Below are 22,877 nucleotides of genomic sequence, written 5' to 3'. Positions count from 1 at the left end.
TAATGAAATATGACTGTTTGAATTCACATTCCTATAACGTGGTTCTTGGGAATAAGATTATGTTAGTTTGATGTTTGGTTTGATCAGGAATAAAAATTTGATTCCTGGCATATTTCTAACTTAGTGTTTGGTTCGTACATGAATTGGAATGTAAATTTTAGTAAAAGCTCGGTCATATCTTTTTACTTAAAGTACATAAATTACACGTCAATTTCGTTATATATTTCAATTAGTATTATCTATTCACTCCATCAAAATCCCCCCTACGCCGCCGAGGTATATAAAAATTTATTTCATCTCTCCGTACTCAGCTCTCGCTTAAAAAATCATTCCCCTGAAAAGGTAATCAAGCACAAATCCACCTCTATTCATGGGTTCGTTATTACCCTCTTGAGGGAGAATCTCATTCCCACAAGAATAAAATTCTTCCTCTAATCATGGGAGCTAAACAATAATCTGAATTGTGATTCTCAAATATCACATACCATCTCCACATCTTTCCTCGTGCCAAACATGACCTCAAAGAAAATAAGATAACTTGATTTTGGGCAACTTAATGATCTAAAAACGGCTATAACAATTATGAGCAGTGTCTTTGTAGTGGTATAGACCTGTTATGAATCAACTTCAACTCAGAAGATCTACTTAGAGTGGATCTTCTACTTCCCGCCCCTTACCTACACATATATTTTTCCTTTACTTCCGTTCTCATACATATAATCTATCATTTTTAATTTTCTTTTCGTTGCTTTATTTATTTAAATATTTTAATTAGTTTTGTTTAAAATATAAAGAGGTGGATTACCTCAACTGCGCACGACAGTCTAAACTTATTAAGTTAAGTTTATGGTCAATGATATGCTTATTACTAGTCCATTTGATTGTACCTGCTATAATGTTTTAATGGTATCCATTTAAAATATATTCTAATTATTGTAAGCACAATATATATATTTCATATTGGAAAGGGAGGTGCTAGAGTGCCCAGTTTTTTGGGCATTTTAATGCCTGTGGAATCACTAAAAGAGGAGGCAACACTTTACGTTTCCATCCAAAAGTCTTTCTAATGCAAAGTCATCTCCGTCTAGGCATCTATATTCAAAAAGAAATGAGAACACTAACTTCTAAAATCGTGTTTTAATTAAAACTATTTTACTAAAAGCAAAATACATATTTTATTTATTTATTTTGCCTCTAATGTAATTATGTAAACCTACAATACTTTGTTTGTCCATTTGTCACTTGATGATTTGATGGAATTATTACTTGTTAAGATGTTGTGAAGGAAGGTTTTCTATGAGGGAAAAATGATGAGTAGGACAATTAGATATTCTCAGAACTTGTATATATCTGATGCAGACACTCAAATTTAGAGTGTACTCTTTTATATATAAGATAATTATATGTATGTCAGCATGAGGTTCCGACGTTCCACTACAGATAAAATTTAACAATACCCTAAACATCCTATGTGACACCATAAGTTTTAGAAAGTAACTCACCCAATAAAGATGGTCTTAATATAGTTTGAGTTATATTTTCATTATTGTGAAAATGTATGTCTCTTAGGAGTATTGTTAAGTTTGTGGTCATGCAATTTAAAACTAATTGACTATGAATGAAGAGTACCTAGACATTATATTAGTGATTAAGAAATTAATTTTTTCATGCAGGACTATTCTAACATGCCGCTTCACTTGAGGCATTCTTTGAACTTAACATGTATTTTTTCGAGTGACGTAGAGCATGTGTAACTTTTAACCCTATCACGTAAAAGACCAGCTCTAATACCATGTTATGTTTGTGGTCATCCAACTCAATCCAATTGAGTATAATAGGAAGGACTTCGAGATTAAATTGTTTGTTAAGAGATCATAAAAGCATAGAAAAAGAAGGTACGGGTCATACTCGTAATATTACTTTTTTCTACCATCGGAGTCAAAAACCAATTTGAACATTACCTAAGCTCAATTGTGCTAGTAACCAAAAGCTTAAATTCTATAGAATTACACATATCACACTGACAGTAATGAATTATTTTCTTCTTAGCAGGAAGGGCAAAATGCCACAATAATGCAGATATTCCCAACTTAGAGTTTGGGTGGAGATGTAATGTTGTGTGTAACCCTTTCTATCCTCATCAAATTATCAAAACAAAGAAAATCTTTCTTTAGACAAATAGATGCCTTTGGGAAGGTTCCTTTTCCTTTCACAATCACTTTAGAAGAGAACAAAATGATAAGAAGCTAACCTAAAAAGATTTCCAAAAAGAGCTGGCTTACTACAAGTACGGAAGAAATCCAATTATTGAAAAGGAGACGGCGGAATCATAAAAAACCACCACCACCTCTTCTCTCTCTCTCTCTCTCTCTCTCTCTCTCTCTCTCTCTCTCTCTCTCTCTCTCTACAAACTATCCAGCTCATTATTTCCATCTCTCCTCTTTCTCTCTCTTCAATTTTATATCCACCTCCACCTCTCTGTTTCTCCCATAAATATCAACCTACATCTTCCATTTCAGCAACTCATTCACCAACACTTCACCTCTCTCTCTCTAGATACTACTACTACTACAATTTTTAATCACATTATTCATCAAACATGACCAGAATTCTTAAGAAGGTCTTAAGTTGTGGATGGAAGAAGAAATCATTATCGGGTTCGAGTCGAGAAGGACATGTGAGAGTGTATGTTGGTAAAGATGATGAGGTTACTTGCAGATTAGAAGTAGAAGCCAATTATCTAAACCACCCTTTATTTGAGAATTTACTTCAACTCTCTGTTGAAGAATTTGGGTATTCATATAAAGGTGCATTGAGGATAGCATGTGAGATTGATCTCTTTCACTTCCTACTTGATCTTCTCAAATCAAGAAACCCTTGTGCCCATTACATGGATTTTCAAGATCTCATTTCTAAGTTCTATAATTGCAATAGTAATGCTACTTCTAGGAAGAAGGGTGCTCAATAATATATTTCATAAGGGTGCTCAAGAAGGGGTCTCATTGATTAGCTAGGTGGAGTATATTTTTCTTATGGCTACTCTCATATTTGGCAAAGAAGGTCATCCTGGAAATGTCAGAGATTGATCAAAACTAACTAATTAGTATTTAGGAGTTTAATTCTTAAGTTTGTGATGCCAAAATGGCCATTTAATTTGGAGGCTATGGACAGGAATGGCCTCATCATCATCATGGTTGATTTACTCTACTTTTATATAACCAATTCTTTTATTGTCACCCCTAAGACCAGTAAAAGCTTTAATATAAGTTTCTTTGTGTTTAATCTTAATGTGTTCATTTGATGAGAAGAAATTACATATGTTAAATTGGGAAACAAACTACTTCCATTTGGTTGTGCATCTCCTTTTTTTTTATGGGAAGAGGCCTCGACCTGATTTTATTAAGACGAAATATGGACTACATCAGTCGCCAGTTGACTTACAATGCAAGAAGGGATTATCGGGAACACCCAACTTTGAGTTAAATTATTTATAAAAGCAAATTTTACAGGTAAATGAGCACTACTATTCATGATTCGAACACAATGCCCAAACTCTAATCTATCGAAATTCTGCGCCGCCAACTGAACATCCAAAACTATATGTTCTATTCTCCACAACGGTTGTTCATTCACTGCCATAGAAGCCAAGATAACTTGCAATGAATCCCCCAAATAATAACCTTTCTGTGCTTCAACTCCTTTGCCAAGCGGACTTCCATTTTTGCTGCCATAGCTTTCGCCACCACTGCATCCGACAATACCATAACTTCAGTTTAGTCTGCAAATAACGAGCCTTCATGATCCCTAGCCACAACAGCAACTGCTGCCAACCCTTGTTTAAACTATGCGTCAAAATTAATTTTAATATCACCTACATAAGAGGAGAGTAGCCGCTCGAATTATCTTCCAACTGTAGCTCAGTCGTTTCCAAACCTACATTCTCTTCGTCACTTAACTTGTATTTTTGGTGCATGTAAATAAATTCACATATTATTGATTTGTGTTATTTTTTTTTTGGTTGGAAGTATTGATTTGTGTTAAGTATGAAATGTGCCAGGCCCAGGCCCACAAAACATCATATTTGACTTCGTCCATTGACTTGGACCAAGTTAAGTCTGCCCACACACGAAAAAAGAAAGGCATCTTCACCACCATCATGACCACATGCTCTCCCACCGTCACCAACGTCCAAACCCTCAAAGATGTTTACTTGAACCTTTTTTCGAGGGCTCTGAAACCTCGATTGGAAGTTATATAGAGATAAGGGGGTGATAGCAGTAGTTGATGGTGGTGGTGATGAAGATCGAATAAAAAAAATATAGTGTCATTAGTCATTGACATCATCCCTCCTTTTTTTCCTTTTTAATATTTGGGCTTTTACTGACCTGAAAATACATTAGGCCCATAAAACACAATAGGCCGGGAAAATAAGAGGATACAGAAGTTATTTCGTAAGCAAATGGGGACTAAATGTGAAGTTACATTTACATTTTGGTATTTATAATCACTAAACCCTAAATACTGGAAAAACCTCTCTTCATCTTCCTTCGTGTCTTGCTTCTCTATTTCCAAACCCAACATTCTCTCTCTTCTCAATCATGGCGGATCCAGAGGTAGAGGTTGAAGTCGGAGGAGCACAACCAAAGAGGAGAACATTCAGGAAGTTCTCTTTCAGAGGAGTAGATCTCGATCAACTTCTAGACATGGGAACTGATGAGTTGGTGAAGCTCTTCCCTGCCAGAGCTCGGCGTAGGTTTCAACGTGGTCTGAAAAGAAAACCTATGGCTCTCATCAAGAAGCTCCGCAAAGCAGTAAGATTTCTCATTTCACCTCTTTCTCTCTCTCTATCTATCACTCTATAAGATAGTAGATTGAGTTCTTAGTTTACTGAAATTATTGAATCATGAATTTTTTGGTGTTTGAGTAGAAACGAGATGCTCCAGCTGGGGAAAAACCAGAGCCTGTTAGAACACATCTTCGTAATATGATCATTGTTCCAGAGATGATTGGTAGCATTGTTGGTGTTTACAATGGAAAGACATTCAACCAGGTTGAAATCAAGGTAATTTATTTCATCCCAATTGTTTCGTCGTATCTAATGACTCAATTCATAATTCATTTCTTACCCGAATTCGTATTTCGGTTATAGAATAAGTTGGAAACTAGTATATATTATGAACACTTCCCGGCCCGCTGCTTCGGTTACTAGTATAGCCGGTATATATTGAGATGTATTAGCTACTACCTGTACGATAACGAACAAAGAAGCGCTTTCGATTTGGCTTGTATTATTTGTTAGATACAAAGAGGCTCTCTATGGGGTCTTACTCTTCTAACTCTTCTAGGGTTTTAGGTTTAGACTATGTATACAGTTTGGTCAATAGAAACATGTTTGATAAGTGTTTATTTGGTATGTTAATTGTTAAACAATGCCTAATTACCACATACTTTTCGGGCGTCGAACATTTATTTTGGTGACTTAAAGCTCCAAGTAAGATTTGGTTTTCTTAGTTTGGCAGAACTCAACTAACAATCACCTAATACCTCTGGCTAGATTTGACCTCGGACAATTCTGCAAGTCTTTTGAACATAAAATGTTATAATGGTTTTTAGTTTAATGTCATCTTGTATCTATCTTTAGATATTTGTGGCACCCAAATTTTGGGAGTTACTAGCTGGCCTAATTTTTCAACGAAGAACTTCGATTTACTTTGTCATAGTAAAGGGTGACATATGCTATTGTTTACATGATAATTGTACCCAACACCACTTGTTTGAATTGTATACTGATATGCAGATTCTTCATCAGAAGGTAAATCATTAAGATAATGGTGTTAACGTTCTAGTTTTTTTATCAGAACAGTTGAGAACCATTTTCTACTCCTCAGACTAGCAAGAGTAGGATATGATTATTTTTACAAAATGACGGTAAAGATGTAGAATCTGTAACATTATGTACATTAATCACGTATACTGCCTTGTTCTAAACAACGATGTGTTGGTTTATGCAGCCCGAGATGATCGGACACTACCTGGCAGAATTCTCTATCTCATACAAACCCGTTAAGCACGGTAGGCCCGGTATTGGAGCAACCCACTCGTCTAGGTTTATTCCTCTCAAGTAAAAAGACGTTTCAGGCTCAGCTGCTGCTGCTGCCGCAAACCTGTTTCACCATATGGATGTTGAGGACCTTTGCTCTTTGAGTGATGAAGTTTTTTCTGTTTTGTTCAGGATATATTTATGGTTGCAATTTTTTTTTAGTTTAAAAATTCAAATTTGATGGAGCATTTTAATTTGAAAAGAAAAAGTTTACTGCTAATAATGTTTCCTGTTAATTGCTTAGTGTTCGACAAATCTAAGCCTGCCATCCTCGTTCTTGTTCACGAGCTGTGTCTGCCGGTGTCAGCCCCCTTGATGGCCATGGGCCATTTATCGTCCTAGTGATTAGTGAATGGTTCTATATGGGGACCCCTAAAACTTGGACAAAGGGACCTATTTATCCTACAGGATAATGTAAGGAAGTGGCTTAGCTCATTTGACCATAATTGACAGTATAGGGGAAGTGTTTGTCTCAACAGATCACTAAATTTGCATACCCCCCCATATTTGGTAGTAAAACTGTAAAAATGTGACTTTTTCTTCTCTTTATGGCCAATGTCATTCTTTGACAATAGTTGATCCAGACCCATACTAAAGTAGAACCTAAGCACATGCAAGTGAGTTACTTATCTCAAGACTTGACAAGGTCAGATAAAACTGGGCACTTGACTCGTATTACTATTGGATCTCGTCTTTCTTTTTTGTATCTTGGACCATCAAACAATTGAGCAGACAATCTGTATTATTCGTACATGAAGGTACCCAGAGTAAGAGAACCTAAGCACATGCAAGTGACTTACTTATCTCAAGACTTGACAAGGTCAGATGAAACTGGGCACTGGGCACTTGACTCGTATTCCTATTGGATCTCGTCTTTCTTTTTTGTATCTTGGACCATCAAACAATCGAGCAGACAATCTGTATTATTCGTACATGAAGGTACCCGGAGTAAGAGAATACAAATCAAGCAAATACATTAGATCTCAGGTTATAAGAACATGTATCATCATCATTCATCTTAATATATTAACAGAGCAGAAGGAAACATAGATTGTCTGCAGAAATACACAAGAACGCAAAAAGAGTGATAAACACCACAACCACCCATCATCCCGTCCAGAAAAAGATCTGGAGGACACAAGATTTACTACCATAACTAATCATAATCACCAAATTCACGACTAACAACATCTACGAGACACTCGTTGACCACTAGTCTCTCCATGAGAGATCTCCTTTTCTTTCTCTTAAACTTCTACCTCTTCTATAATCAATTTCTGCATCGGAGTTTGATGAACCTAACCTGTAGTATCGCTTGTTAGATTTGGAGCTTCCCATCATTGAGAATATGTCCTCTTCATCAGTCATAGCATGGCCGTCTTGGTTCTCAGGCTCAGTGACATCCCTAGATTGTTTCTCGGATCTATGATCTGAAACACGTAACAAAGAAACATAATTAGTTTTTTTTTTGTATTGAACATAATTAGTTAGTAAATATTGAAAATGAAGCTTTCCGTTAATTGTGTACTTGACATATCAAAATTCAAAATATATCCAAAGATGAAAAAGAGCAAGAAGTTTAGAGCGAGTTTGATATTTAAAATCGGTTTACTCTATCTCTTCATCTCCATTGAACTTGAAAATATTGAAGATATGGGTAAGAACAAGGCGATTATTGCAATATAAGAAACACTGCTTGGATGATATTAACAATAGAAGAATATTTACCTTCAAAACCATTGCGTAAGTGTTCTTTCACTTTACCATGAACCCCACTAAGAACCTGGCTTGACGTTGATTTTGGGCCTCTAAAGTCCAGTAATTTCATCTTTGTTGTTTGCTTGTTGTCTTCTCCACTTAGCATTTCTTCGGGTAGAGATTCTTCCAAATTCATCATCTGATTGGATGTGAACTGCCCAATGGTAAAATTCTCGTCTAGTACGTCGTCAGAAATCTCAACGTAGTGAGGTGTTGTGATAATTTCATCTGCACTGAACCCGAACGATGCTCTATAAGCTTCAATTTCCTCTACATCTGCTTTTTTGTTGTGTTTCCCATTACTCATGTGACAATCAGCTTCTCTAGAAACACTTAGACGCGGACCATTATGAGGATATGAATGAAACGATTGCTGAGCCTGATCCAGGTAGAATTGTGCAGATGTAGGAGGGTAGAAGAAACTGGAATCCTGAGAGAGAATGAAATTTTTCGATGAAGTTGAATCAAGCCCAAATAACTTAGATGATGGGCTCTGAGACTGGGAGTCTCGGGGAGAAACTGAAGCAGCCCATCGAGCAGGAAACTCACGATTATGAAAAGAAGAAGATAATCCATCACCCGAAGTTCCCGACATAGGTGATATGAGACTACTAGCAGGACTTTCAGGATAAAGTGGGTAAGTTGATTGGAGGTCATTAGAAGTAACATAACTTGATTTACCAGAAGTTTTAAGGTTGAGGGAAGATGAAAGAAACTGAGCATAGGGAACATCTGGAGATGAGGGAGTAGTGAGGTGATTCGATTCTGGTGGAGGAGTGAAGGGAGCAGTAGATGGCTCAGTTGTAAAGGTTGAGAATACAGGAGGAGAAACTAGTTGAGTTTCGTGAGCATAAGGTCCTGTGGCAAACATACTAGACGACGGGCCGCCAGGTGAATTGGCAGACAGTGATAAGAAACAATTGGGTGATTGAGCAGTTGAAGGAAGTGCAGAGTTAGTAAACGATGCAGGTGAAGATGGTGGAGCTAGAAGAGATGGGCTTATGGTTGTAACTTGGTTGGTACGTCCAGTCGGTTGTGGCCCATTTGCACGGTTCATTGATGTACTGCCCTCTGGAATACGGGATGCGGGTACAATTCGTTTCCCACCTTTATTTGACTTGAAACATGATAAACCTCCAAAACAACCACCCCATCTTCGCTGCAAAATATATTATTTACTAGAATTGTTAAATGTTGTACAGGAAAACAGTAAATCTGTAAATGCACCTTAAACTCTAATAGTGACACATTTTCATATTTCAAAATCGGATATCTTTAACCTTAAAAGTAGTAACCGTGTCTATCCTTAAAACCCGAAGACGAAATTCACACAAGGACACTTGAAAAAGTTACACAAAGAAATAAAGATGCATTAGGTGTTCAGAGGAACTTGTACTCTGTCCTTTGGTGCCTCAAATATTTACAGCACAAAGCATATCACTTTTAGATGCTAGGAACAGTATATACAGTATTTGATGAATCCGTTTAGATGGAATATGATTCACTTCCTCAAATAACTAGCTATCTTTTGTTTTTCTTGAAAAAAGACATTATTTGGAGTGGAAGGATGTGAAAGATACTACACATACGAGCAGAAAGTTCACAAGCAGGTCGATGAAAACAAGAAGAAAAAGAAGTAGAAAAATAAGTTTCAGTAATGAAGCTTATAAACCATCTTGAAGAGAAAGGATTAAAGCATAAAGATTGAATGTTAATACTGGTGAATATCTTTAAAATAAAGAACATGTTGCATTTCAAAAACATCACTTAATCTCCCAACACTACTAAACATGGCAGCTGGAAAAGAAAGGAAGACCATGGGGAAACAATGAGAGTTATTGAATACCGTTTTAGGCGAAGAACAAGAAAATGAACCCACGAAGATTGTACTCCATTACTTGATCAGTTAACAATTGTTAAATGTGTGGTCACTCAACTCAAAACCAATTTGCAATGAGCGGAGATGACCTGAAGATTACATTCTTGGTCTAATAAATCACCCTTTCCCCATGTGGGACTATTCTTACAATAACAAGTAGGCCGCGAGACAAAACAAGCAAAAATGACATTCTTTATAGAACCATAACCCTGCCAGTAATAATTCTCTTCGATAAATTACCCAGAATGAGCAAACCAATTAAAAAATGAGGTGAAAATCAGTAATAGACACAACACAAATACCACCAAGCTTAGACTAATTGGTTCTACACCAAAACTATCGTATGCCTTAAAAACCGAAACCCATTACAAGCCCTAATTCGGTTCATACCTAATGGCTGTAATAGAAATATAGAGCTCAGATTCCAGAATTAAAACCTAGATCAAGATCATTGTATAATAAAATTAAGCATGAAATAAACAGCAAACTCCACTACTAGGAGAAAACTAAGAAGATCACACAGAAAAAAAAAGACTGAAATCTAATCCATGTTTAGTAACATTCTAGATGAATCCAAGCTGACCAGTAATGAAAGTATGCCCTAGATCTAGAGAAGATAACTCAAGAAAAACTTAATCCTTTGAAAATACAAATCATAGGTAGTCAATCACAAGGAAGTACAGAAACACACAAATCTTAGTTAATCTGAAGCTCATTTTGGAAACAAAAAAAAAGAGAGTAGGAAGAAGTGAATGTTACCCTATCTTGGTGTTGAAATCTATTTGGTGAACCAATATCGGCATTAGCAACACTAATCGAAGAAGCTCCACCACTTCTAATACTACTTAATCCTCCATTTCCAGCCATTATAAAACTACTACTACTACTTATCTTCTTCTTACATTTCAAATCTCAGAATCAAAAGAAGAACATAGAGAAAGTTTAGTGGAAAGGAGATCTGAAGGAATTAAGAGGCCTTTTTAGATCAGGAAATACTCCTAACCTTACTACTCCATGGAGAAAGAAGAAGAAGACGAGATAAAAATAAGAGGTTTAGAGAGAGAAAGTTAGTACTAGTACTAGTTACTTATTAAAGAAGAAAGGAATTAATTAGTGAGAAGATTGAGGGAGGTAGATTCGTTTAGGGCATAAATGAAGTGAGGATGAGTTGTTGTTGTTGTAGTTCTAGAGAGAAGAAAGAATTTGTGTAAAAATGAGGAGGAAATCAAATACTACTAATTCTCACTCATGACAGATTTTTATCGGTAATAGGAGTATTTTAATTTGTCAAACTTTATTACTACCCACTACTCTCCTATACTCCTCCTCTCTTTAAAAGAAAGAAAGAGAGAGAGAGAGATTAGGAGGACTGAACCTAGTAACTAGCACTCTCTATGCAGCAGCAGCACCACCAAATCGGATCTCTCTCTCTCTCTCTTTTTAGCTCTTATTACTACTTTCTCTCTCTAAAATTCTGTCTCTAGCTAGTTAGTAGTAGTATTACTTTCTCTATCTAGCTTTTGCTTTCTCTCTCTAACTCAACTTGTACTAGCTTTTACAGTCATCCGTGGGGCGAACTGTGAAGGATGTTTAAAGAACCGCTAAGATTATTACCTACGGAATTAGACTTGGAAGTAAACCGAACCGGTTTTGAACCAACAAGGTTCCGTGTAAATAAAAAATCAAAGTGAAAACTTAAGTTCCCAAATTGCCCTTACGTAATCAAATCGCCCATTGTTTCTCGTGGTTCATTCTATAATAACCGAAATTGCCCTTCCATGAAATTTCCTAAATACTGTACCATTCATTTTTTTTTTTTTTGGAATTTGATTTCGATTCACAATAGTCATTACAATGGCGTAGATTCATAGAGATGTGATAAGCATGATAACTGTCAAATCAAACAGGAATAGACTTAAAACCCAACTAAACTATGATCTAAAGTTCATCTACTTTATGTATGCCTTAATAATCTTAAGTTCAATAATCCAGATATTCCACCTTCTCTGGGGATCGAACCTGGGACCTCCAGGGACCTTTGAAGTATATGTCAACACTTTAACCAGTCGGGCAACCAAGTGTTCACAATACCATTCATTTTAAGTGAGTGAGTAATGTAGCAATGTTAGTTTAAAAAAAAAAAACAATATTAATCAACATTTGGTTGTCCAAGTTGTTGAAAATGTCTACACAAACTCCAAAAATATGAAGGTCTTAGATTCGATTATCCCTACTATTGACTTCTCCACTTACTCGACTTAGCTGGCTTTCATTGGTCAAATGAAGTGAAGAGAAAAATTTCTTGACTATTAAGAGGCAACTACATCAATCTTCGACTTGTATTCAAGTCATAAATTTTCGAATAAATCGTGTTTCTTTAAAAATTATGAGGTAGAGTTTTCCACTACATATTTGACAAAAATTTAAATGTCATTTTCGTACACTAATTTTTTTTGTTGTTGTTGAAAAATTAGCCCAAATAACTAGTAAAGACAAATGTATCATTTTTAAGGTAAAAGAAAATAGTAAAGCAAAAGATAAAGAACATGTCCATGTTCGTGCACATGGTTTGACCGTGAGAAACTCAGACGAGAGGGTCAATATTCAATGAGGTAACAACAAACCTGCATAAAATGTAAATGGTTTTTTTTTTTTTTTTTTTGCAGTTAGGAAAAAAATAGCTCATATTTCACTTTTCCGTATTTTAATTTATTAATCTTTTAATTACTTTTTTGTCTTTGTCTTTTTCTCTTCTGCTCCTTTTCCATTCCTTAGACTGCCCTATTGTTCTTTTTCTTTTTCTTTTTTGGAGAAATTTGTTTTTTCTTTTTCATTCTTTTTGTTCTCTTTTTATGGTTCCAATCATCTTTTTCATAAAACAAGATCCCACCCTCATGGAATTGGCCCATCTGATCACAACCCCACAACTTATAGGTTCAAATTTCCTATTAATTTTATCTCTAGAATGCGTTTGAAAATTTTAGGCATACAACATCAATTTTAGTTTTGTTCACAAATAAATGAGTCTTTAGAATATCCGATTTAGAAAAACTATATACTTTTTTCTTAATTGGAAGCTATTTTGCAAGCACTTCACTTTTGAAATCTAAAAAGTATGTTTTATGAAATTGAAATCTTCAAATTAAATCAGAAACTGCATCTTTGTCGCTTCAAACTTCGAACTATTTAAAATTTTTGTTAGCTAACTAGCATTGATCGTCGTATGTTTTCAAATCTACTTTGAGTGTATATATCTATATATACATACAGACAATAGGAACTTAAATCACTCCCAGGCCACAATTCTTTTTGTTTTTAAACAAATTCAGTGGATGAAAATTCGTCTAGAAAATCCAATAGCAAGAATGCTCATAATTGTTGAAGCAAATATATTGTAACTTAAAACTTGTCTTACTCTTTAAAAAAGAACTTGTCTTACTCTCCATTTCAAAAGGATTTAACCAAGATAAGCCTTCTATTTTAAGTGTATAAGAGTGCCAAACTTCTTCAACAAAAAAAAAAAAGAGTGCCAAACTACATAATTCAATCACTTTCAAAAATCAAAAGTATTAACAAAAGAGTGAAAAGCATATAAAGCTCTATCTGATCATATAGAGGTGGAGCTTTATCTTTCACATTTTTTTTAAGATAAAAAATTATTGAACAAAAGCCAGAAGTTAATGAATCCCCAAGAAAAGCTGGCTACCCCTTATAAGTAAAGCATTTCCCGAGGGAGAAATGGAGGGGCTGGAAATAAATATCAAAGAATTAAACATTCGATATAGTTTTGTTTCTTGTTTGGTAGTCAGATCTGAATGTCTCTTGGCTTAAGTTTTAGAATGTTTGTTTATTTCGAATTTGTGATGTCTGACTCGTCTGCTTAGTTTAATCGCATTGGTCAAGACAATCCAAATTAATCAAAGTCATATTTACACAACGAGAAAAGACAAAAACCTCTGAAAATGACATTTCAAATGATTTAGTTTTCTAGTAGATCTTCAGAATGTAGTAGTTAGGATTTCTTCATTAATCAAGATCAAATGTTTGTTTATGTTGAGCTTGTGATGTCTGACTCGTGTGCATCGTTGAATCGGATTGGTTAAGACAATATTCAATCAAGTCATATTTACACAATGAGAAAAGATAAACACCTTCCGAAAAATGACATTTCAAATGATTTAGGTTTCTGGTAGATCTTCATAAAGTGGTAGTTAGGATTTCTTCATTAATCACGATCAACAAAATTATTTCTTATGATTTATGGTAACACAAAATTACACTGAATAGATGACTTTTGTAGATGTATTTTTCGTCTGTATTGTCTAAAAGCTATAGTGGACAATAAGAATAGAAAATTCTCCTTACATTTTTTTATAAACACCCACAAGTTGGACATTGGTTGTTGACCTTTTCAAACACAAAATTGACTTGTCAATCTCAAGCTAATTTTGAAAGTAGGGAAGAAAAACAAATACCTCTAAAGTCACAAATTCCCAACTGTTTTCTAGTTGGGGAAGAACCCTCAAACCTCTCTCCACTCTCCGCCTGTATCATTTCCAATCTCCCTTCTCCCCAATCCAATTTCACAACTGCCCCCCAAACTTCTCATGTAATTACAAAAATACACCTTTTCCCCAACACCCCACTATAACAAAATTACCAATTTATCCTTCCAAAACCTCTTTAATTTAGTAATCTCTCTATGATCTTGAAGCCATTTTCGTCATAATAAAAGAGAACCCACAATTTAGGAATTTAAGGAGACACCAATAAACAAAATTTATTTTAGGAACCAATAAAACATGACAAGTTGGAGGTTCAAAATCCTTCTTACTTTTTCTTGTTTTTTTCTTTTTTAGAAGTTTGGGAAGAAAACCTGGAGATCAGAAAAGAGACTGAGAGGACCCCAAAATTATGAATGATCGTCACAAATTAATGGAGTTTCTTTCGGTTCTTCTCTGTATCTTCGTCATCACCACCACAACCATAATCAATCCGGTGAATTCAGTTTCTTCTCCGCCTTTTATCCCTGCGGATAATTTCCTTATAGATTGTGGTTCACCAACCGTTCCAGTACTTCCCGATGGTCGAGTTTTTAAATCAGACCCACAATCCACCGCTTACCTTTCTTCGAAAGACGATAAAAAGATATCGGTACCATCAGCAGATGTTCCATCACCAATTTATTTAACGGCTAGGATTTTTTCCGAGAAAACAACATATAGTTTTACAATGACAAGACCTGGTTGGCATTGGATTCGTCTTCATTTTTTTCCAATGAACAACACAGAATTTGATCTAACAAAATCTTCATTTTCAGTCACAACTGATGAATTAGTTCTTCTTCATAGTTTTCAAATTGATAATTCAACAATGTGGGTAATGAAGGAATACATTGTTAATGTCACAAATGAACATTTAAACATAAATTTCTCACCATTAAAGAACTCATTTGCTTTCATTAATGGAATTGAAGTTGTTTCAGCACCAGATTCATTGATTTCAGATTTGGGTTCTTCATTAATCCCAATTGGTGATTTTAATGGTCTTTCAACAAAATCATATCAAACCCTTTATCGTCTAAACATGGGTGGTCCTTTAATCACACCAACAAATGACACATTAGGTCGTTTTTGGGAACCAGATGAGCCATTTTTGAAAGCTAGGGCTTTAGCTAAAACTGTATCTGTTTCACCAGGTATTATCCAATACCCAGAAGGTCTTTCTCCAATAATAGCACCACCTTCAGTTTATGCTTCAGCAATTCAAATGGCTGATTCAAGAACAAATCACCCAAATTTCAATGTAACTTGGGGATTAGAAATTGATCCAGCATTTGGGTATCTGATAAGATTACATTTCTGTGATATAGTAAGTAAATCTCTGAATGATCTTTACTTTAATGTTTATATAAATGGGTATATGGCAATATCTGGATTAGATTTATCAACATTAACATCTGATTTAGCTGTTCCTTATTATAAAGATTATGTAGTAAATGCTTCAGTTTTATCAGATAATCTTCAAATTCAAATTGGTCCATTTAAACAAGATACTGGTTCAATTAATGCAATTTTAAATGGGTTAGAAGTATTGAAGATGAGTAATTCAGTGGGTAGTTTAGATGGTGAATTTGGTGTTGATGGTTCAAAAGCTGGTGGAAAATCAAGTCATACAACAGTTGCTGCTGTTGGTTTTGGATTAATGTTTGGTGCATTTGTTGGTCTTGGGGCAATGGTGTTTAAATGGTATAGAAGACCTCAAGATTGGCAAAGAAGTAAGAGTTTTTCGTCATGGTTATTACCACTTCATGCTGGAAACTCAACTTTTATGACTAGTAAACATTCTAGTAAAAGTGGATACCCTAATTTTTATTCGTCGACTATGGGTTTGGGTAGATACTTTTCATTTGCAGAGTTGCAGGAAGCTACAAAGAATTTCGATGAAAGTCAAGTTATTGGTGTTGGTGGATTCGGTAATGTTTATATCGGTGATCTTGACGATGGTACTAAAGTCGCTTGTAAACGAGGAAACCCACAATCCGAACAAGGTATATAATCGAAATCACCGTGTTTTTATTTTATCTATATTACCAATATCAATAGTCTAATTGCACATGAATTTCAAACTTAATATTTGTGATTAAATCTTACAGGTATTACAGAATTTCAGACAGAAATTCAAATGTTATCGAAACTTCGTCATCGGCATTTGGTGTCTTTAATTGGTTATTGTGATGAGAATTCAGAAATGATCTTAGTTTACGAGTTTATGTCGAATGGTCCATTAAGAGATCATCTATATGGAAAAGACTTCACAACTCCACTTTCATGGAAACAAAGACTAGAAATATGTATTGGAGCAGCTAGAGGACTACATTATTTACACACAGGAGCAGCACAAGGAATCATTCATCGAGACGTAAAAACAACAAACATCTTATTAGACGAAAATCTTGTAGCGAAAATGGCAGATTTTGGGTTATCGAAAAATGCACCAACTATGGGACAAGGTCATGTTAGTACAGCAGTTAAAGGAAGTTTTGGGTATTTAGATCCTGAATACTTTAGAAGACAACAACTTACAGATAAATCTGATGTTTATTCATTTGGTGTTGTTTTATTTGAAGTTTTATGTGCAAGACCTGCACTTAATCCTCAACTTCCAAGAGAACAAGTTAACTTAGCAGAATGGGCAATGCAATGGAAAAGAAAGGGTTTACTCGAAAAGATCGTCGATCCTCATATCGCGAGTTCCATTAATCCCGAATCCATGAAGAAATTTGCCGAAGCTGCCGAGAAGTGTTTAGCTGAATATGGAGTCGATAGGCCAACAATGGGAGATGTATTATGGAACTTAGAATATGCACTTCAATTACATGAAGCATCTTCACAAGGAAAGGCAGAGGAAGAAAATAAAGCTATTGTTACACCAACACCTTCTTCTATGGAAATTGTTTCCGGTGGTGGGCCGGCCGAGGATCCTCGGCCTGTTTCTGTAGCCGGAGAAAATAACCGAAATCCAGCACAAGTTCAAGCTGTTACTGAGCATTCAGGAACTGTAATGTTTGCTGAGATGTCTGAGCTTAGTGGTCGATGATCATTGATGATGATGATTGTTTATTGTTTAATGGAGTATTTGTTTGAAGGTAATATGTATAAATTTGTTGTGGTTGGTGGGGTGATATTCATTAAAAGTTATATTGTTGTTGTTGTTGTTGCATTTTTTTATGTTGGTTTGTGTTGTTTATTGATTAATATGGATATTAATTAGTTTGATTAATTAATTGTTCCATTTTATTAGGAACAAACTAATATAATACCAATATTAGAAGAGACGAGGTTACATTGCTTCAAGTTTCATTGTTTCTATATTTTATTTTTCAGTCTGAGACAGACTTTGAATCAGGTTTACAAATTAAAAAAATACAGAAATAATGTTTAGGGGAGTTTTAAAGGCGCCTCCTTTTGTATTATAATCGTCTCCTCCACCCCTTTGACTGTGGTAAATTCGCTTTGACTACATCGTTTATAGGCACCCACCAAATCAGTGGACTCGATTACTCTCTCAAAGAAAAAAAAACTATCTTCAGTATTAAGGGTCGGGTTCAACTGATTTTGTGTACCAATAAAATTGAACCTAAAGATTTTTTTTATTATCAAAAAACAGTCTGAACCTGCCATTTAGTCCTGATTGATCGTCCTATAAACACTTTCTCAAAATGAACCAAATAACTAAAGTTCACCGTATTTGAAAGTAGTTGAGTTCAACCAAAAACCTAAATAAAAACGTTTAAGTTTGTGGTTATCCGACTCAAAACCAATTGACAATGAGTGGAGAGGACCTAGACCTTATATTCTTGGTTGCTAGATACCCCTTCTCCCATGTGAGACTATTCTCACACGCCCCCTCACGTGTGGGTTCTTTGAGCCTAACATGTTGTTTTTTTTGGTGACGTGGAGCACGTGTGGCTTTTAAGCCTGTCACGTGTGGGCCTAGCTCTGATACCATGTTAAGTTTGTGGTCGTCCAACTCAAAATTAATTGGCAATGAGTGAGAGGACCTAGACCTTATATTCTTAGTTGCTAGATACCCCTTCTCCCATGTGAGACTATTCTCACAAAAATCATAGAAGAACATCCTCTTTCAACCCACTGAAGAATCCTCACTTGATTTCAACAAAAAAAAAAAAAACAAACAAAAACCTAAGAGATTACCCAATATGGATCTATCTGTTAATAAGTCCGGAGAGGGAAAAAAAGGTTTTCAAAGATTATCTCAATTCTGGAATCTTCAAAAATTTGTTACACAAAGAATCAAACTAAGAGAGAATTTTTATTTGATTTCAGGTTCCAGGTTACAGAGAACTGAAGAAGAAGAAAATGAAGAAGTGGTCGAACCCCTTCGAGATCGGTGGACTCGAACAAAATCAACTTGAGTTTCACCGATTTTGAATCAAACAAAAAAGTCTCAGTGTATTTTAAGATAGGGTATTTTTAACCATTTTATAAAAATTGGAGAGTGCTTTACGAGGGAGACGCAATAACACAAAACGACGCGACAAATGGGATACCAATTACAAACATCCCCAGTGTTTAATCATCTTGAATAATTAAGTGGTGGATTAAAAACCGTCAAGTTGTTCAACAAGACTATAAGAGTGTACTATTTTTTTTGTTGCAAGAAGTATTATTGCTTTGTTTTTTTTTTTTTTTGGAAGTCGACTACGATCTACGTATGTCGTTACATTTGGCACTTGATACATCATAGATGTGATAAGCTCGATAACCGCCCACTCAAACACTAACAAGACCGGGCCTATAGCCCAACAAAATATGACTTAAAGCCCAACAACATTATTTACACCCTAATAATGTTGGTGGTGCGGGTGGAGGAGTATAAACAAGGTAAACTGTTACTCCTTGGCAAACAACAAGGATTGCGAGGTAAGTCTACCTTTTACCAGCTCTGAGAAATGATGAGGACCATTTAACCAAGCAATGACAAAGCACTAAAGCAGTGACTGTGCCATCATTGACTAATTAAACAAACAGAGTTGGATCGATCCTATATTCTACCGATCAGAGTGACTTCAAATTTAAAAACAACATAATCTTCTTGAGACTACCTCTCTCTCCTCTGTGCTCATTATTTGTTTTACCTATCTCTATCTTCTATTCTATATTATTCTTCCCCTAATAAGAAATGTTGAAAGTATCTTAGTAGAAGAAACGTCAAACCACTCAACTGGAACCAAACCACACAAATAAATCTTATATCAACTTTATATATAGGTCCTTTCATCAAAAAAAAAAAGAAAAAAAACTTTATATATAGGTAGATGCAGACCCACCAAATGATTTTATCAATGTTTCACAAGTTAAGGGTGATTTTCATCATAAATCACAAACGGGTAATCTCCTAGAAGGTTAAACAAAAACATGAGTTGAATTTACATTTATAATGGAGAGAATACATGACAACTTTCTTTTCTTTGAAATGTATAAATGTAAGATACCAGTCTCGAATGTATGAACTATAGAGTGAAAATTAACATGATAACTAAGGGTGGTTAGCAATACGTGACCAAATTAGATATCCTCTTCTCGTTGTCAAATAAATAATTAACTTAGAACGAAAATTCACTTTTCTCTTTGTTGTATGGAATAGTTGATTTTGGTAACAGAAATTAATGCTACGATTTATAGGGTTTCTGTGACGCCCCAAGCCCAGCAGTTACCGATATTGTCCTCCCTTTACGCCACCACCCAGCGTGGTGTGAGGTTTTGTCTTGGCGAAGGCACCACGACCCTCCCAAGAGGCCTCGACATGGGCGACGACACACGATTCGCCCGACCATCAGAGTACGCAGCGACACCGTGGACCCCCCACAACGATTTTGTCCTCACTTAGCCACCACTCAGCGTGGTGTGAGGTTTTGTCTTGGCGAAGGCACCACGACCCTCCCAAGAGGCCTCGACACTTACCAAGCTTGAGCATACACCTATAGCCCAGGCTCCGGACACTCTCGTGAGCGATGTGGGACTATCACAATATTGTGATAGTCCCACATCGCTCACGAGAGTGTCCGGAGCCTGGGCTATAGGTGTATGCTCAAGCGTGGTAAGTGTCGAGGCCTTTTGGGGGAGTTTGTGGTGCTCTCGCCAAGAACAAAACCTCCTACCATCCGTGCGAGGGTGGTGGCGTAAAGGGAGGACAATATCGGTAACTGCTGGGCTTGGGGCGTCACAAGTGGTATCAGAGCCGAGGACGGCTCTTCGCTGAGGGTGGGGGATTGTGATAGTCCCACATCTATCACGAGAGTGTCCGGAGCCTGGGCTATAGGTGTATGCTCAAGCTTGGTAAGTGTCGAGGCCTTTTGGGGGAGTTTGTGGTGCTCTCGCCAAGAACAAAACCTCCTACTATCCGTGCGAGGGTGGTGGCGTAAAGGGAGGACAATATCGGTAACTGCTGGGCTTGGGGCGTCACAGTTTCTATCAACAAAAATCTAGAGGATATATTTCTTCCTCACTTGATAAAAATATAAATTTTCTATATAAATGGTTCTAAAAGTTGGCCGTATTTGTTTTATATGTCTCCCATAAATGGGGCCGACATATTTTGAGATTTTGTAAACTAAACTTAACTTTCATGTAAATTAAATAAAAAGTGGTGACATTCTTTTTATTTTCAAAAATGTCGGTCTAAATAAATTTTTTTTCTACAATATAAACTTGATATTCTTCTTTTAATTAATCAAAAAGTTATTAGTTGTAAATCACAGATGGGGATAATCAAAAGCAGTTGTTATCATGAACACTATCTTCCAATAATTATGAACTTTCTTACAAGTTGACGTAGAATTTTGCTCGGATATATGACCTTTGCTTTTCAGTGCAATACTGGAAATATTGGGTGGAACTCTAAGGTGGTTAAGCTCATAACCAGGGTTTCTTTAACTACTTCATTAAATTAGAAGTTGTTGAGATGTATAATAATAGAATCTGTGTAAAGCTTTGTTTGATGTTCTCTTTGGGGCCATGGGTTGGAAGTCCAAATGTTAGGGAAAACGCGATCTAAGGTCCACCCATAAATATCTATAAGTTTTTTGTCCATTGTTCAAAATGTCTAAAATACCCTCAGTCAAAAGATTTGATACATCTGGTAGTTTGTATAATGCATCTAGTATGTTGTATATTACATCTGGTATTTTGTATACTGCATCTGGTAGTTTGTACAATACATTTCAAATGTGTAATCCATTTCTAAATGTTTGTATATTGTATCTGGTAGTTTGTAGAATGCTATTTTAGTGTGTAATCCATACTAGTTGGTCACTTTATGTTCTTAGCATTTGAAAAATTAAGTTATGAACTATTAAAAATGCTGAATACATAAATGACTTTGTATATATAGAAGGGTAAAGTTGAAAGAAGAAAAATATTTTTTGCCTAGAGATGAGATTTGATGCATTGGGATCTTCATTTGGATTAGATATTGAGTTTATAATTTATTTTTGACCTTTTAACACATTTTGGAGGATGGGTGGACTGTTAGCACTATTATGGTTTTTTTTTTTGACCTCTAACCTATTTTTTCTTATATATAGGGAGTATATTTTTAGGGTAGAGTAAATTATGGAAGCCGAGGCCTGAGGGTTTGACAACCAAAATAGTAAAATAACATGTTTCTTTGGGTCCGTTTGACATACCTGTAAAAATACGGGGGTAAGGCCTTCCGGTAAAAAAGACTTTCGCTTTCATCTCTCTTTCTCTCTCGTACAAGAACAACTCTCTGGATCTCACGATCATCTTCTTTCTCTCTGTCACACCACCATCATCTGCTTTCTCATCCATGAAGACATTTGCCGAAGCTGCCGAGAAATGTTTAGCTGAATATGGAGTTGACAGGCCAAAAATGGGAGATGTATTATGGAACTTAGAATATGCACTTCAATTACATGAAGCATCTTCACAAGGAAAGGCAGAGGAAGAAAATAAAGCTATTGTTACACCAACACCTTCTTCTATGAAAATTGTTTCCCGTGGTGGGCCGGTCGAGGTTACACGGCCCGTTTCTATAGCCGGAGGAAATAACCAAAATCCAGCACAAGTTCAAGTTGTTGATGAGCTTTCAGGAACTGCAATGTTTGCTGCGATGGTTGAGCTTAGTGGTCGATGATCATCGATGATGATTATATATTGTTTAATCGAGTATCTGTTTGAAAGTAATATGTACAAATTTTTTGTGGTTGGTGGGGTTATATTCATTAACAGTTGTTGTTGCATTTTTTATGTTGGTTTGTGTTGTTTATTGATTAATATGGATATTAATTAGTTTGATTAATTAATTGTTCCATTTTATTAGGAACAAACTAATATAATAATATATTAGAAGAGACGGGGTTACATTGCTTCAAGTTTCATTGTTTCTATATTTTATTTTTCAGTCTGAGACAGACTTTGAATCAGGTTTACAAATTAAAAAAAATACAGAAATTATGTTTAGGGAAGTTTTAAAGGCGCCTCCTTTTGTATTACAGGCATCTCCTCCACGCCTTTGACTGTGGTAAATTCGGTTTGACTACATCGTTTATAGGCACCCCCCAAATCAGTGGGCTCGACCGATTGCTACTGTCTT

The 22,877-nt window shown here is 35.7% G+C and overlaps 3 protein-coding genes across 5 annotated transcripts; 2 read left to right on the top strand and 1 right to left on the bottom strand.

Moving 5' to 3' along the window:
* The first annotated feature begins 4,385 nt into the window (after positions 1-4,385).
* On the top strand, positions 4,386-6,320 carry LOC147532869 (small ribosomal subunit protein uS19). Its single transcript, XM_086647120.1, has 3 exons — positions 4,386-4,811; positions 4,928-5,062; positions 6,012-6,320. The coding sequence occupies exons 1-3, from the start codon at positions 4,599-4,601 to the stop codon at positions 6,123-6,125; spliced, it is 462 nt and encodes a 153-aa protein (XP_086503246.1). The 5' UTR covers positions 4,386-4,598; the 3' UTR covers positions 6,126-6,320.
* A 729-nt stretch (positions 6,321-7,049) lies between these two features.
* On the bottom strand, positions 7,050-11,383 carry LOC147532868 (hydroxyproline-rich glycoprotein family protein). The gene is made up of 3 exons (XM_086647119.1): positions 10,497-11,383; positions 7,829-9,017; positions 7,050-7,530 (listed from the first exon to the last, which is right to left on the bottom strand). The coding sequence occupies exons 1-3, from the start codon at positions 10,602-10,604 to the stop codon at positions 7,313-7,315; spliced, it is 1,515 nt and encodes a 504-aa protein (XP_086503245.1). The 5' UTR covers positions 10,605-11,383; the 3' UTR covers positions 7,050-7,312.
* A 2,811-nt stretch (positions 11,384-14,194) lies between these two features.
* LOC147532867 (putative receptor-like protein kinase At4g39110) lies at positions 14,195-22,583 on the top strand. 3 transcript variants are annotated; one of them, XR_015227634.1, is made up of 3 exons: positions 14,195-16,287; positions 16,393-17,441; positions 22,514-22,583. XR_015227634.1 is itself a non-coding variant. In XM_086647876.1 (3 exons), the coding sequence occupies exons 1-3, from the start codon at positions 14,652-14,654 to the stop codon at positions 22,426-22,428; spliced, it is 2,589 nt and encodes an 862-aa protein (XP_086504002.1). In that variant the 5' UTR covers positions 14,237-14,651; the 3' UTR covers positions 22,429-22,583. The 3 variants fall into 3 exon arrangements, 2 of the variants coding, with proteins under 2 accessions (XP_086504003.1, XP_086504002.1); XM_086647876.1 differs by having other exon boundaries at positions 14,237-16,287; positions 16,393-17,325; positions 22,409-22,583; XM_086647877.1 differs by lacking the exon at positions 22,514-22,583 and having other exon boundaries at positions 14,233-16,287; positions 16,393-17,519.
* The last annotated feature ends 294 nt before the right edge of the window (positions 22,584-22,877 follow it).

Source organism: Eschscholzia californica, unplaced genomic scaffold (assembly GCF_041429995.1).
Source record: "Eschscholzia californica isolate CP2 unplaced genomic scaffold, dmEscCali1.0.p SCAF_6, whole genome shotgun sequence".
NCBI classification, from domain to species: domain Eukaryota; kingdom Viridiplantae; phylum Streptophyta; class Magnoliopsida; order Ranunculales; family Papaveraceae; genus Eschscholzia; species Eschscholzia californica.
This window is presented reverse-complemented; position numbering and strand designations above follow the sequence as displayed.